Source organism: Triturus cristatus, chromosome 5_2, assembly GCF_964204655.1.
Source record: "Triturus cristatus chromosome 5_2, aTriCri1.1, whole genome shotgun sequence".
Lineage (NCBI taxonomy): Eukaryota > Metazoa > Chordata > Amphibia > Caudata > Salamandridae > Triturus > Triturus cristatus.
Window position 1 is genome coordinate 971,921,889 of NC_140588.1, and position 13,082 is coordinate 971,934,970.

The window sequence follows — 13,082 nt, forward strand, 5'->3', positions numbered from 1 at the left end:
CTTTGCGCTAGTTGTGAAAGCTGAAGAGTGCGTGTCCCCCCCCCCCTGTTATTGTATGTAATACATTGCTGTCATGTTGTCTGTACGGATCAAGACAGCTTTGCCTACTAGCAAGAGTTGAAAAGACTTTAGTGCTAGAAAGATTGCCAGTAACTCCAGGTGATTTATGTGGAGTTGTTTTTGTTGATGGGTCCATATACCCTGAACGGTTCGGTTTTGGAGATGAGCTACCCAGCCGCTGAGCGATGCGTCTGTGGTTAGCACTATCTGTGGAACCGGGTCGAGGAGCGGCTGCCCTTTGGATAGGTTTCACCACTGCAGAGAGTGATGCGTGCGGCTGTCCACCAACACCAGATCTGTTAAATGACCTTGAACTTGGTTCCACTGATGTGCTAAACATTCTTGTAAGTGACACATCTGAAGTCTTGCATAAGGAACGAAGAGGATGCAAGAGACCATCATCCCTATTAGCTGCATGAACAGTCGAACTGGAAGGGATTGTTGAGGTTGAAAAATTTGATATGAGAGTTTGCATGCTGGCTATCCTGACTGGATTGGGGTATGCAAGGGCTTTTGAGGTATCTATTGTAGCACCTAGATACTGTAGGTGGGACGGTTGAAGGAGTGACTTGGGTAGGTTTATTGTGAACCCTAAGTCATGGAGCAGCTGGATTGTTTTGTGTGTATTGTGCACACAGTGTGTGTGTGACTTGGCTTTTATGAGCCAGTAGTCGGGATAAGGAAACACGTGAATGTGTTGTCTCCGCAAATGAGCTGCGACTACCGCGAGACATTTTGTGAAGAATCGGGGTGCTGTATTTACTCCAAATGGGAAGACTTTGAATTGATAGTGCTGACCGTCCACTACAAACCGTAGATACTTTCTGTGAGCGGGGTGAATGGGAATATGAAAGTAGGCGTCTTTGAGTTGCAAGGAAATCGCCCCGTTGGAGCAGTGGGAGGACCTGTTGGAGAGTGACCATGTGGAAGTGGTCCGACTGTATGTAGAGATTTAATGGTCGGAGGTCTAGTATTGGCCTGAGAGTACCGTCCTTCGTTGGGATTAGAAAGTAAAGGGAGCAAAGCCCTGTTCCTTGATGAGGTAAGGGAACCGGTTCTATTGCGTGTTTTTGTAATAGACAACCTCTTGTTTTAACAGTGTCAGATGTTCTGTGGACATTGGACGTAGTTTGGGTTTTATGAATGGGGGAGTTGAAGTGAGTTCCAGGCAGTAACCATACTGGATAATTTGTCTTACCCACTTGTATGTGGTCATGGAATTCCAGACAGGTAGGAACTGTGATAGTCTTCCCCCGACTGGAGTGGAATGTTCGGGGGGAAGTGGAGGGAAATCACTGTTTTGTCGTAGGAGAGGTGCGGGTGTTGTTACCACGGCCTCTACCTTTGTTGTTCCCTCTATAACCCCCTCTGAAATATCCTCTGTTAGGGGTGGTTTGAATAGTATTTTTTGTAGGAGGATGACGTGTTGTCCGTCCCACTAGTTTTACAGGCGCCCCTATAACAGGAGCGACAAAAAGAACCTCTAGTGGTTGCCTCTACGGCTCCCATGGACTTAGCAATTTCTGAGTCCTTTTTAATTTTTTCCAAAGATGTGTCTACAGTGGGTCCAAAAGAGTGTTCTTGATCAAAGGGTTGATTAAGAATTGTAGACTGCACGTCCTGTTTAAACCCGATATGCGTAACCATGCGTGTCTGTGTAGTAGAACGCTTGTATTAACCGCACGAGACGCCGTGTCGGCTGCATCAAGAGCACGCTTTATAGAAGTGTTAGTAATTAACTTTCCCTCTTGTATGAGGTTGTTAGCCTGAGACTTATACTGATCGGAAAGATGTTGTATGAGCTTTTCAAGCTCATCGCAATGAGACCTATCTTACCTGGTCAGTAAAGCTTGGGTATTGGCAATGCGCCAGTGATTCGCTGCTTGTGATTCAATGCGTTTACCAGATGCGTCTAGTAATATAGACTCCTTATCTGGAGGTGGGGCAACTCCTGATGTTTGGGAATTTGCTCGTTTACGTGCATGTGACACAACCAAGGAATCTAGAGGAAGCTGTGCTTTAATATAAGCTGGATCGTTGGGGGCTGGTTTATATTTTTTCTCAATCCTGGTATTGAGAACTCTAGCCCTGACAGGATCTTTAAAAACGTCAGGTGCATGCTTGACCATACCTTTTAACACAGGTAGAATGCTAGTTGATTTTTGTGACTGTGTGAAAGTTTATAATAAAAAAGTTTGCTCCAGTGGGTCTGAGTGTAATTCCACCCCATGATATTGTGCAGCCCTATTTATGAGCTGTGTAAAACCTATGTTGTCGTCTGGGGGGGATGGCCTAGATGGGTAGTTGTCTCGATCGGGGATATCTGGGACATCTGGAGGATTATCATAATCCTCCCAAGGATCAGGTGGTGGGAGAGTAGAATCATCGTCAATATCCTGTTGTGGGTTTTTATTCCCACCCCCAAGGTGATCATCATCTTGTGGTGTAGGTGAATATGGAAGTATTGGAGAGTGTGCTGGAGAAAGTGGTGTAGTAGGAATATTTGGAGGAGAGAAGGGTCTGGCTGGAGAAGTTCCATGTCTCTCTTCTTTAAGGGTACCTTAGGTTTCTGTGGGGAGTCCAAAGGTCTCTTTTTAGATGGAGTTGACTTGATATGACCAGTTTTAGGGTCAATATGAAGGGTTTTTTGTTTAGGATCCACTGGATCTGGTTGAAATATGTCTTCTAATCTAGTATCCTTCTTCGGCACAGAGGATTTTGGTTGTTTTGGTTTAGACTCCGAAGCTTTAGGAGGGGTCTTCGTGTCCTTTTGCTTTGGAGGAGCTGTGGAGTTCAAGGACTTTTTCAGCTCTGACGATTTATTATCTTTTTTTCGGCTCCGTAGATTTATGGTCTGATTTCAGCTCCAAGGGTTTTCTTTATGGTGTTTCGGTGCCGAATGTTTGGATTTTGGTACCAGGGATGGTATTTCGGTACTGATGCATGGCTGGCTCGATCCTGATTCACCTGAAGGCTTGTCTTTAGACTTCGGAGCCGGGCCCGAGGGCGGGGCATCTGAAGGATTATCTCGGTGTCGACCTGAGCCGGAAGGCGAAGGTGTTACCTGGAGTAACCGTCTGATCTTCGGCATCTGATTCGTCGGCCTCTGAGATGATGATGTCTTCTTTGTCTGGTTCTTGTTCCTCGGGAACATCGGGCCTGCATTGAAGATGTCGTCCGGCACGGAGGGAGTGGATCGAGACATTACGTGACGTCGAGCCCGGCGATCACATATGGTTTTCTTCGATCGGAAGGAAGCGCAGGCCGGGCAATCTTTGTCCTCGTGTTCTGGAGGCAGACCTCGTGGAGATCAGTGTGTGGGAATTTAGCACCACACAGGGGGAATTTTTTTAACAGAGTTCTTTCCATTAGCTATAGGGCCTTATGGCGCAGATAGGCCCAACGGCCCACGTCGACGACCGGAATTGAAGGTTGAGGGATTTATTGGATGCACGTCGAGGAGTGTGAACGAAAACACAATACCGTTGAGCGGTGAAGGACTGCGTGTCGAAGGGGAATCGAATACGACACCAAGTGCAGCAGTTTATATTCGAACCCGATGGCGGAAAAAAACAATCTGAAGATGGATTCGATGCCCATGCGCACTATCACCATAAGGAGGAGTCACCTATCTCGTGACTACAAAGACTTCTTCAACAAAAACAAATTGCAAACATCCAAGCCCAACACCATAGCGTTCTATTGTAAAGTTTACAATCTACAGCTCATATGCCTCGAACCATGCGTTTAACTATTACCAACCAGAGAAGAGTGGCATGTTTATACAAGATAGGTAACATCTAGAACTGCATCAAGTACTTTTCTTTGCTTCAAAGGTGTGGGTCCCATCGAAATTCTAATAGATAAAATTGAAATCCATGCATACTGAGGATTAAAGACAATAAAGGACGTTTGCATTTTAAGCACTCTACATAAAACAATATTTTAGGTTTCAGTTGTCACATCTAATACACAGTTTTGTACGGCATGAAATAAACATCGCTTTATTGTGAACCAAATTAATAAATAATATAGGAACAAAAGCAGTTCCTCATTTTAAGCAAAATAATAAACAGAATTGTCTAGCAAATATACACTTTTAATTTTGTGTGCCTTCCTGTTATTTTTTTCTATGTAAGCAAGTTAGTAACACAAAGTGTTCCATATTTTCTATGCGCTACTGTCTCCACCAAATACATGAAAACATTCAGCTTTCTTCCTAGACAAGGATCATGCCGGCATCCAGGATAATGACTCAAGAAAACGAATGAATTTTAACATGAATTGTATTACATGTATCATAAACAGTGTGCAGTGTACGGTGCAGGAACATTAGATGGGTCATGCTGAAGTAAAGGACATAGCACACTATAGTGGAAGCATGCAAGATGGTTGAACCACTTAGTTCACTACACCATCCCCTTGAGGTCTCCAGTTCAAATCTAGCGCATGTTGGTAGCAATTAAAATATAAGCCCACCTGATGGCATTTCCTTCATAGAGAATTTTCCCAAAGTTTAGGGATTCTTGGCATGCTTAATTTGAACTCTCTAATTCCGCAAGCAAAAACATCAGTGATATATTAGTAAACTGATTTTATTTGTTGAGCACTTTGTTATAGAAACTTACATTATTTCTTTTGCTAGACACTTGAAGTAATCCTTCAATTTAAATAGAGTTTTGGCTTAACAAAGCCCGATATCACGCTTGAAAAATCTTTGAATTGGCCAGACAGCAAACCAGTTTCATTTTTTAAATTTTTTTTTGTAAAGGTAAATCTGCCATTAAAACTAATTTGTTTCAGATACCAATGAACAGGAGTGCTATGAAACGTGCAATGTGATGTTAAGCAATAATGAAAAATGTTTTTTGTTCCCAGGCATTATATCTCATAGCTACTAATGGTACGCCAGAACTCCAAAATCCTGAGAGGTTATCTTCTGTTTTTCGAGATTTTCTCAATCGCTGTCTTGAAATGGATGTGGATAGGCGGGGGTCAGCCAAGGAGCTATTACAGGTAATGATTCTGTATGATTCAGCAAACATATATATGTATAGTAGTAAAATGGGATTTCAAAATTTGGCAAAGTTTAGCTAATCCTTGACTTAAAAGTAGCACCATGTTTTTATTTTATATGATGTATTAATCATATATGTTGAAAAGTAAAGGGGCAAGTATAGAGTCCTTTCTTTCACAATTTTTCCCGGTCTATGATGAGCATTATGATAGAAAGGATCTGTGTGTCTGTGCCACAGTGAGGAGCCAGAAAATATGTGAAATTTTCTTATTCTAACAAAAAAATCCAAACTGTGTCTGTTTCCATGCTGAGGCACAGACACACAGCTAAGGAAAAACACCGATCTGTGCCCCACCGAAGAGCCAAATGCTGTTTAAAAAAAACTTATGCGCAAGAAAACAGACACTTCCTATTTCTGTGCTTTATACATGCTTGAAAGTTGTGGGGGAGACTTGTGAGAACCCTGTGGGATACTCTGGGAACGTTGTAGATTACTGAAAAGTAGAAAACATTCCGAATTTACCAAGTGGCCACTTGTGTAAAGTGATCAAGGGTTTCTCAAAAGCTCTACATGTGAATATAAACACGGGGGGAAAAAGAAAAAAAGAGGGGAAAGAGGTTTTCACTGGTAATTTTTCGTGAATATTTACAAAAATAGTATATACTATTGTATCCGTCAGACTCTTCAATTTACTGAGGTGTAGCGTATTTGTCATTGCTACAAATGCCCACACCACCAGCACATAACACCAACAAGGTCTGGTTTTCAGTGTTTTTTATTACTGTGTACTGACCATGCATCACTTGATAATAAAAAATTCTAATAAATCGAAATTGGGTGCAAGTGAGAGCTTTATATTTTTGAAATGTACCCAAGAATCTAAGGTAAGGCATAGGTGTCATTTGTACCACTCACATTTCGAGATTGCCTATAATCCTCGGTGATTTTAAGACTGTTTTAGAAAGTATATTTTGGACCCTGACTTGCAATAGGAAGCCCAAAAATAGAGAGAAATTTAAAAAGTAAATGCTGTGCCTCCTAGCATGTTCACACTTCTTTTGATTAAAATGGTCCCTCACAAGAGTGGATGGGCATAACAGGGAAATGCCCCAGAAGAAACTTGGAATTAAGTTGATTTTTAGATATGGGCAGTTGTCAGAAATGTCTCGGTTTTTTAGGTTTTCCCCCAACTAGACACCCAGTGGAGTTCAAAGTGGTGTGACATGAAAGGATGCTGCCACGTTTTCCTACCCAGAATGCTTTATATACCTCAAACTTTGGTTAAAAGAGCAGAATTTTCTCACATTACTGTAAAGGACAGTTGTTGAATTCATTGGGAAATGCAAAGGTCCCACCACAAGTATTCCATCACTTCTCACAATAAAAACAGTATCTCGTGTGTGAGTGGGCCTATTGTATCAGACACGAAGAGACAAAACTTGGACCTTGTGAAGTAAATGTTGTGCCAATCTGGCCTTCACATGGTAATAAAACTTAGATGACTTTTTATACACATTCTTTGAAATTTGCAGGGCAGTCTGGATCATGAACCCAGCTGTGATGAACGCAAGCCACCTTACTGTGGATTCCACTGTCTCTCTAGTGTTTAGTAATGTCTTAAGTTAGTAGGTTTTCTGGGTGCCAGCTGTCCCCAGCTCAAACACTGTAGTAATCCCTCATCGATACGCCCCCATCAGAAACATTCCCCGGGTTCTAGTGGGCTGATACCTACTCAACCCCATTGAACAGCCACATGTCTGGTACCTCATACTCAGGAGACCCAGTGAAACATAGACGGAGGTCAAGCTTCCGCAGGGGTAAGTTACTATGTGAAAAAGAGTGGTAGGAATTGCCGTGTTTTAGGGAAAAATTGATGAAAATCGGACAAACATCATGTTCAACACATTGTCCCGGTCAGAAATCATGGCGAGAGGTCTGCTACTCAGAAATGGAAAATGTAGGTGTGTACGCTGTGTGTATGCTGTGGTATGTTTCCATGTGGTCCGGAGTTGATACCTGTGACCAATCGATAGGAACCCTAAAGTATAATTTCACTATCAGTTGCTTTTGAAATTTGCCAAATGCTTTGCACACAGTTTTTCAATTGCGTACACCCTAAAACCGTTTCAAGTCAACACGTATGATACCCCCACATGCAGGACATCCAGAGGAACACAAATATGGGTTAAGTTGTGGGAGGGATATGTTCCTGCGTGAGTAAGACTGCAGGATATTACCATTTGTTGAGGAACAATAGTTGTAAATCTGACAAATGTTGTGTTCAGGACATTATACTTGCCAACATATCATGGCAAGAAATGTCTAGCCTTCTCCCGCGCATTTCCTCAGCTGTGCATAATTAGAAACTATGTTGATTGTTTACTTTCCACATAGTCATGGATTTTTCATATTTTTCACCCTTAAACCATGCAGCATATGCAGTCATTCTGCCATAATTCACTGATCTGCAGTAATATTTCATAATTGTTGTAGGTTTGGTATTTCCAATCATTCAAGGCAACATGTCCTTGGTTAGAGTCCTGGGGTTTGCTGTTAACAATGTGAGAAAAGCAACAATTATGAAGCAAATTTGTTAAAAAACAAATTTCAACATTTTTCTTTATATCTTCTAGGTGCAATGAAATATTGAAGCACAGGTTGCTCCTATCCATAGCCATTAATGTGCTGAAAACAAATATATAGTTTGTTTGGGTGCACATACAATACCCAAGAGGTGCATGTGTTTGCACAATCTCACATCAGTCTTGTGGGAAGAAAAGCTCTGGAAAAGCAGTGCACAAACATGTCCGCCTTGAAAGTGTTAAACTATGTAATAGCTCCATCTAAGGTGGTTGAAAACCTCTGCACTCTGAGCCTCTGTTTATCTTGAAAGTCATACCTGATTTAACAGACATCCTCCCAAAATGCTGCTACGTAAGAACGTTTTTATAGATCTCCTTCTCCGAGTTGCAAACACTTATAGAGTCCAAACCAAGTTTCCATTTGAGTTTCTGGAAAAAAGGATAAAATCCTGCCAAATGATATTTATAATGTTGGAAACGTGTATGATGAGGATAGTATATAAACGTAATTTGGGGCCTATTCACAAAAAAATTATGGAGTATGTAATGTAGAAAGTGAAGATGTTGCTTTTAAAAATATTATGTCCTATGGGGTGTAGCACTTTCATAGTTTTGTGGCAGCAGTTAAGGCTCTTGGTGGTATTTGAATTGACATTAAAACATTTGATTAGTAACTTTAAACACTAAGCAGATTTAAATACCGCCAATGCAAATCCCCCTACGTAAAACATCCTGTACAAATTAAAATAGCCCCACCCTAAAAATGTTTGTGATGCATCTTAGGCAATTTCCTAAATAAGTGTGAAATGGTTTATATTAAGGGATTGTTGATAACTCACTGAATTGATATAGAACTAATTAATAGCTGCAAGACAATGTATGATGTATTTTAATCTTGGATCAAGGTAAAAAATGGTAATTGAGTGAGACATAAATCCACTGAATGCATATAGATTGTTACGGTCTTTTATCTCAGAAGTAAAATGCAATTATGACGGACTTTGTAGAGTAATGAATTCTACTTGAGGCGTTAACTGATCCTTTTATTGTATTTTTAAAGATCTGCATGGGGCTGAACCCACTGTTATTTCTTGTCTGGTGACATTCAGTAAGGAGAGTCACATAGTTGCAGACTTCTCTTTTTAACTTTCATACTTTCTTTTTATTCACAGCATTCTTTTTTGAAATTAGCCAAGCCTCTCTCCAGCCTGACTCCATTGATCATTGCAGCAAAAGAAGCGATCAAAAATAGCAGTCGTTAGCATGGAGAGCCCGTAATCTCCTGCTAGTTCCCTCGGAAAACACAGGACTGAACCGATCTGTAAAACCTCAACTCCCGCGCTGCAGGACAGATGGAAGTGATGACCGATGGGGATAACAATCGAGGGGTGCACTGCAGCTCTCCAGGGAGGGCAAACTTTCATGTGTCTTCTTCCCAATTCCTTAACTTATTTTTGGAGTTAAAAAAACATTTGGGTGGCAAGACCAGATCAAGATACATTGAAAACTGTCAGTCTCTTGATTGGTTATAAGGGTACATGAAAAAGGAATGGCAGCGACATCACATCGAACAATTTGTGCATTCACTTTTAAACTATTGGTTGTTCTCTACAAATGCACAATCCTCTCTTTTGAGTTGTTGTTACCTTATTGGACAAAAAACAAAGCTACACCTATATTCACAGAAATCTTCTGACTGAACAGCCGGTCACGAACTAGATAAAAAAAAACCACAGTGCAGAATATGGGTCGTGTTTTCTTCCAGGTCACCGTAAATGCAGCACAGTGAGGAGGTTCACTCTGGAAGTTCGTTAATTTCACATCCACACCGACAGCACTCCTCTTCGCCATTTTATTTGTTTCTGTTTGTCTGTCGCTAATACTTTGTTGTCGTGATGCTCCATAAAAAGGTACTTGCATACTATAAAGAAAAATTGTCAACTTTTGGTGACAGAACTATATGTCATCAGGAAGTGATCTTCATTACAACAGGAAACATGGCATTGTGAAACTAAAATGTGAAATGGCCTGTTTGCAGAATTACCCTACATGAATTGCAGTATTGTGCTTCTTACCAGTTTCATCAACTCATTAATTGTTAATCTCAGCGATAAAGCATCCACGGCTACAACGAAGTATCGTTAGGTTTACTAAATGCAAGGCTTATGTCCAATGATTTCCGTCCAAGGTGATATAACAGACTTTGAAATTTTCTGTCAAAGCCTAACAAACTCATCCCCATAATGTGGAGTGCACAAATGTAATACTACTGCAACCGGCCTTATTCATGACTTGGTGCCTCTTAATTGTGAACAGATATGTTTCTATGCCTTTCTGTAATCGGGGTGCATTTGGAGTCCTCTTTAGCAGAAGCACATTTGTGTGCAGATCAGTCTCCTATTGCTAATCGTAAGCACAAGTACTTAGTTTATCCGGCCTCTGGTTACACTGCATCCACTAATGCAAATAAATGCATTGTTTCACTGTGTCTAGAACCCGCATCTCCAGTCTTCCTGTGTTGAGGATTGGCTTACTGATAAACTGTGATAAAATGTTGTATGTGTGGGGGCAACTGGTTCCACTAGTAATTCATGGTACTTATCCTTTCTTTTTAAGATAAACAGAATATTCATATTCCTGTGATGTGTAGAGAAGCACGAACATAAGGTTGGCAGTAGATGGGGTCTGGTTTACGGTAGGAACCTTTGTAATGAGGAGATGTGAGAAATCTGTCTGGATAAAGATGCAGGGATTACAATCTATTTGATTGTCAATAAAGCCTACTCAACGTTTCACAGATATCAAGAAACACCTTTGAAAGGCAGAAATTTGAAGGTGATACATCAATGCTGTTTTACACAAGGAATAGTGGACTTGAATGGTGAATTTCTGGCAGACTGTCGTACTTACATATGAATGTTGTTCACTACTCCTTTGGGTGGCATTGATGGTCAGTTTTCTTTTGGTTATCTTTGGAGTTCGCAGGAGAGCAGATTTCTGAGCCCTGTTCTCCTTACTTGGCAAAACCATTTGACCTTTCGCAAATTGCAATCTTTCTGTGGCTCACACACCTTAACCTTCTCAAGTAGGTACATTTGTAAAGAAGCTTGCCCACATCCATCCATATTAAGCACCACAAATAAAAAAAATTGTATTTGTAATGCCTGTCAGACTCCCTCCGGTAATCTGTTTCATTACTCTTTATTACCTGCAGGGTTCAAATACTCCTCCTCTTACTCCAACACAACTAAGGTTTCCCAAAAATATCTTTATTACTACCTGTTACTAAAATATTCCATAATATGTATTCCGGTTCACAATGATTAAAAAAGCTAGGATGTTTCTTTTCTGCAGGACAGTAGACACTACCTGGTTATTACTTTATATAGTGCATATACACCGCCCAGTACTAGAAGCGCTGCTCTCATGCCACAATATTGTTCAATAAAAAAAAGTTTTTATTTTTTGTAAATCATATTAATATTTGTCAGTTCAATGTTTACAAGCAGTAATAATTGAATATTGCCTACCAGGATGCATATGCAGAGTAGGAGCACAGACACCCCTTCTAATAGTCGACCTGATGGTGAACTGGGAATTTTTTTTGTCGCTCAGCTACTATCAAATAGTAAAATCCTTGAGGAAGTTCCTCACTTCAAATGACACATTGTGTGTATGTCTGTCCCTGTTGTATTCTCCAAATAGCAGTTGGTATCTTTACTTTGAGTTATTTCCAAGAATTGGGCAGCCAGTAGCTTGTCAGGTCATAGTTTCGAGTTTAACAGTCTAAAATTCAACTTGGGCTGTCACATTGAGGTTAGTCGTCCCCTAAAAGCACTAAAACATAAGTGCATAAAACATGCTTAGTATGCTCGGGTGAAGAAGTTCAAAGCATGTTAATAACTTTGAATCTGCCATCCACATTTTTTCTTTATTGCAGAACTTTGGCTGCTTGTGAGCCCAGTTAGCATTGGTGTGTCTCTGAATAATTTCATTATACTCAACTGCTGATACGTACCTTATGTTGTTGCATTCTCCAAAATAACTGAATGGATGCATTTCTTGCTAATGCCTCTCGTTTCCAGCCGAAGTTTAACTTGCCACATTCTACAGCGGTATTGCATGTGTTCTAGATCAAATTTTCACGAACACCCATCTTTGATAGCAAATCCCTAGTTCTTTTGCATAGCTGAAATCACTACATCAGTTTACGCTTTAGCGGATATTCACCACCCATCAGTATTCTATTTGTTTCGTAAAACTCACCAGCTAGACTGGCCGAAATATTGTTTTATTCTGCCAACTAACTTCAGTGAAATTCTCTTCCACCTAACATGCAGGAAAAAAAGCACACAAAACAAGAGATGATCAGTTTGGGCAGTTTGGGTCACTCTCGCTAGCGGCAGAATCACACCTTGCGCATGAAGCATAAAACCTGACCGTTACTCACTTACTTGTTGAGCGAATATGGGGCAGTATTTCGCCTTATCACAATATAGTTTCACCCATACCAGTTCAAAAGGGTGAAAGGTTGAGTGGGCGCACAAGAAATTGATTGAACCACTCCATCTGTACAAAAGTATAAGCAAGAAGTGCATTAAATCAGGTTCATCTTCCTTCTATACAATTACATGGAGAAAAAAAGGATTTTCCTTTAGAATTCATAGTTTTCTTGAAAAATAGTTTCTATTGTATGGCACTGGTCATTCATGACTGATGATCTGATAATATTGTACATTGCACAATTTGTATGTATTCAACAGGATGTGCACTTGTGTATGCTGTATTGTCAGCTCTTACTACTGAATTATGTAATTAAATTATTGCATTATAGAACACCTGCTAACCCCCACCAACCATGCATTACATATTGTTGTAACAAGCAGGATATGGTCATTAAAGTCCTTCTCTGTAAATCATTCCAGTGTTGCAAGACAAGAAATAAAACATCAGAATGTGCGAATTGTCCCTAACTCCTTTAGAACACCCTGCACTTTATTGTTGTGCTTTCTGAATATCCTGCATGCAGGGACTTACATAATTAGTTTTAAAAACAAAATAACATTTTTCCAAATGTTTCACTTCTTTCAGATACTTGTGCGACATTCAGGTGTAAAAGTTTAAGAATCTCTGACATATGCTCAGGAGGAAACATTTGCTGTCACATGGTACACTTGGTCATACAGTTTTATAAAGTGTTTCCTACTTAGAGTCACAATGGAGACCAGCAGTAGTAATTATCCTGATGTTTGCTATGACTCCCCCACCTTTATCCAGCAGAGATCGTTTTGATAGACATACTCTAATGCAGGAGTACATCACAAGTAGTACCTTTTGTCAGTGAAAGTCCACTTGTCTGAGATGCCACACTGTGCAATATAATGCTTTCAGGATTATGAGACTCGAACAAACTGTAAATTGG

General features: G+C 40.4%; 1 protein-coding gene across 3 annotated transcripts in view; it reads left to right on the forward strand.

The window, feature by feature from the left end:
* The window catches only part of PAK3 (p21 (RAC1) activated kinase 3), a 347,852-nt gene extending 335,233 nt beyond the window's left edge, over positions 1-12,619 (forward strand). For 2 of the 3 annotated variants that reach the window (XM_085608186.1, XM_085608184.1), the window contains 2 exons: positions 4,939-5,076; positions 8,833-12,578. In XM_085608186.1, the coding sequence (XP_085464312.1) occupies positions 4,939-5,076; positions 8,833-8,922 (228 nt within the window). In that variant the 3' untranslated portion in view covers positions 8,923-12,578. Of the gene's footprint in view, positions 1-4,938; positions 5,077-8,832 lie in introns of all 3 variants that reach the window. The other variant, XM_085608185.1, reaches the window with a different exon arrangement.
* The last annotated feature ends 463 nt before the right edge of the window (positions 12,620-13,082 follow it).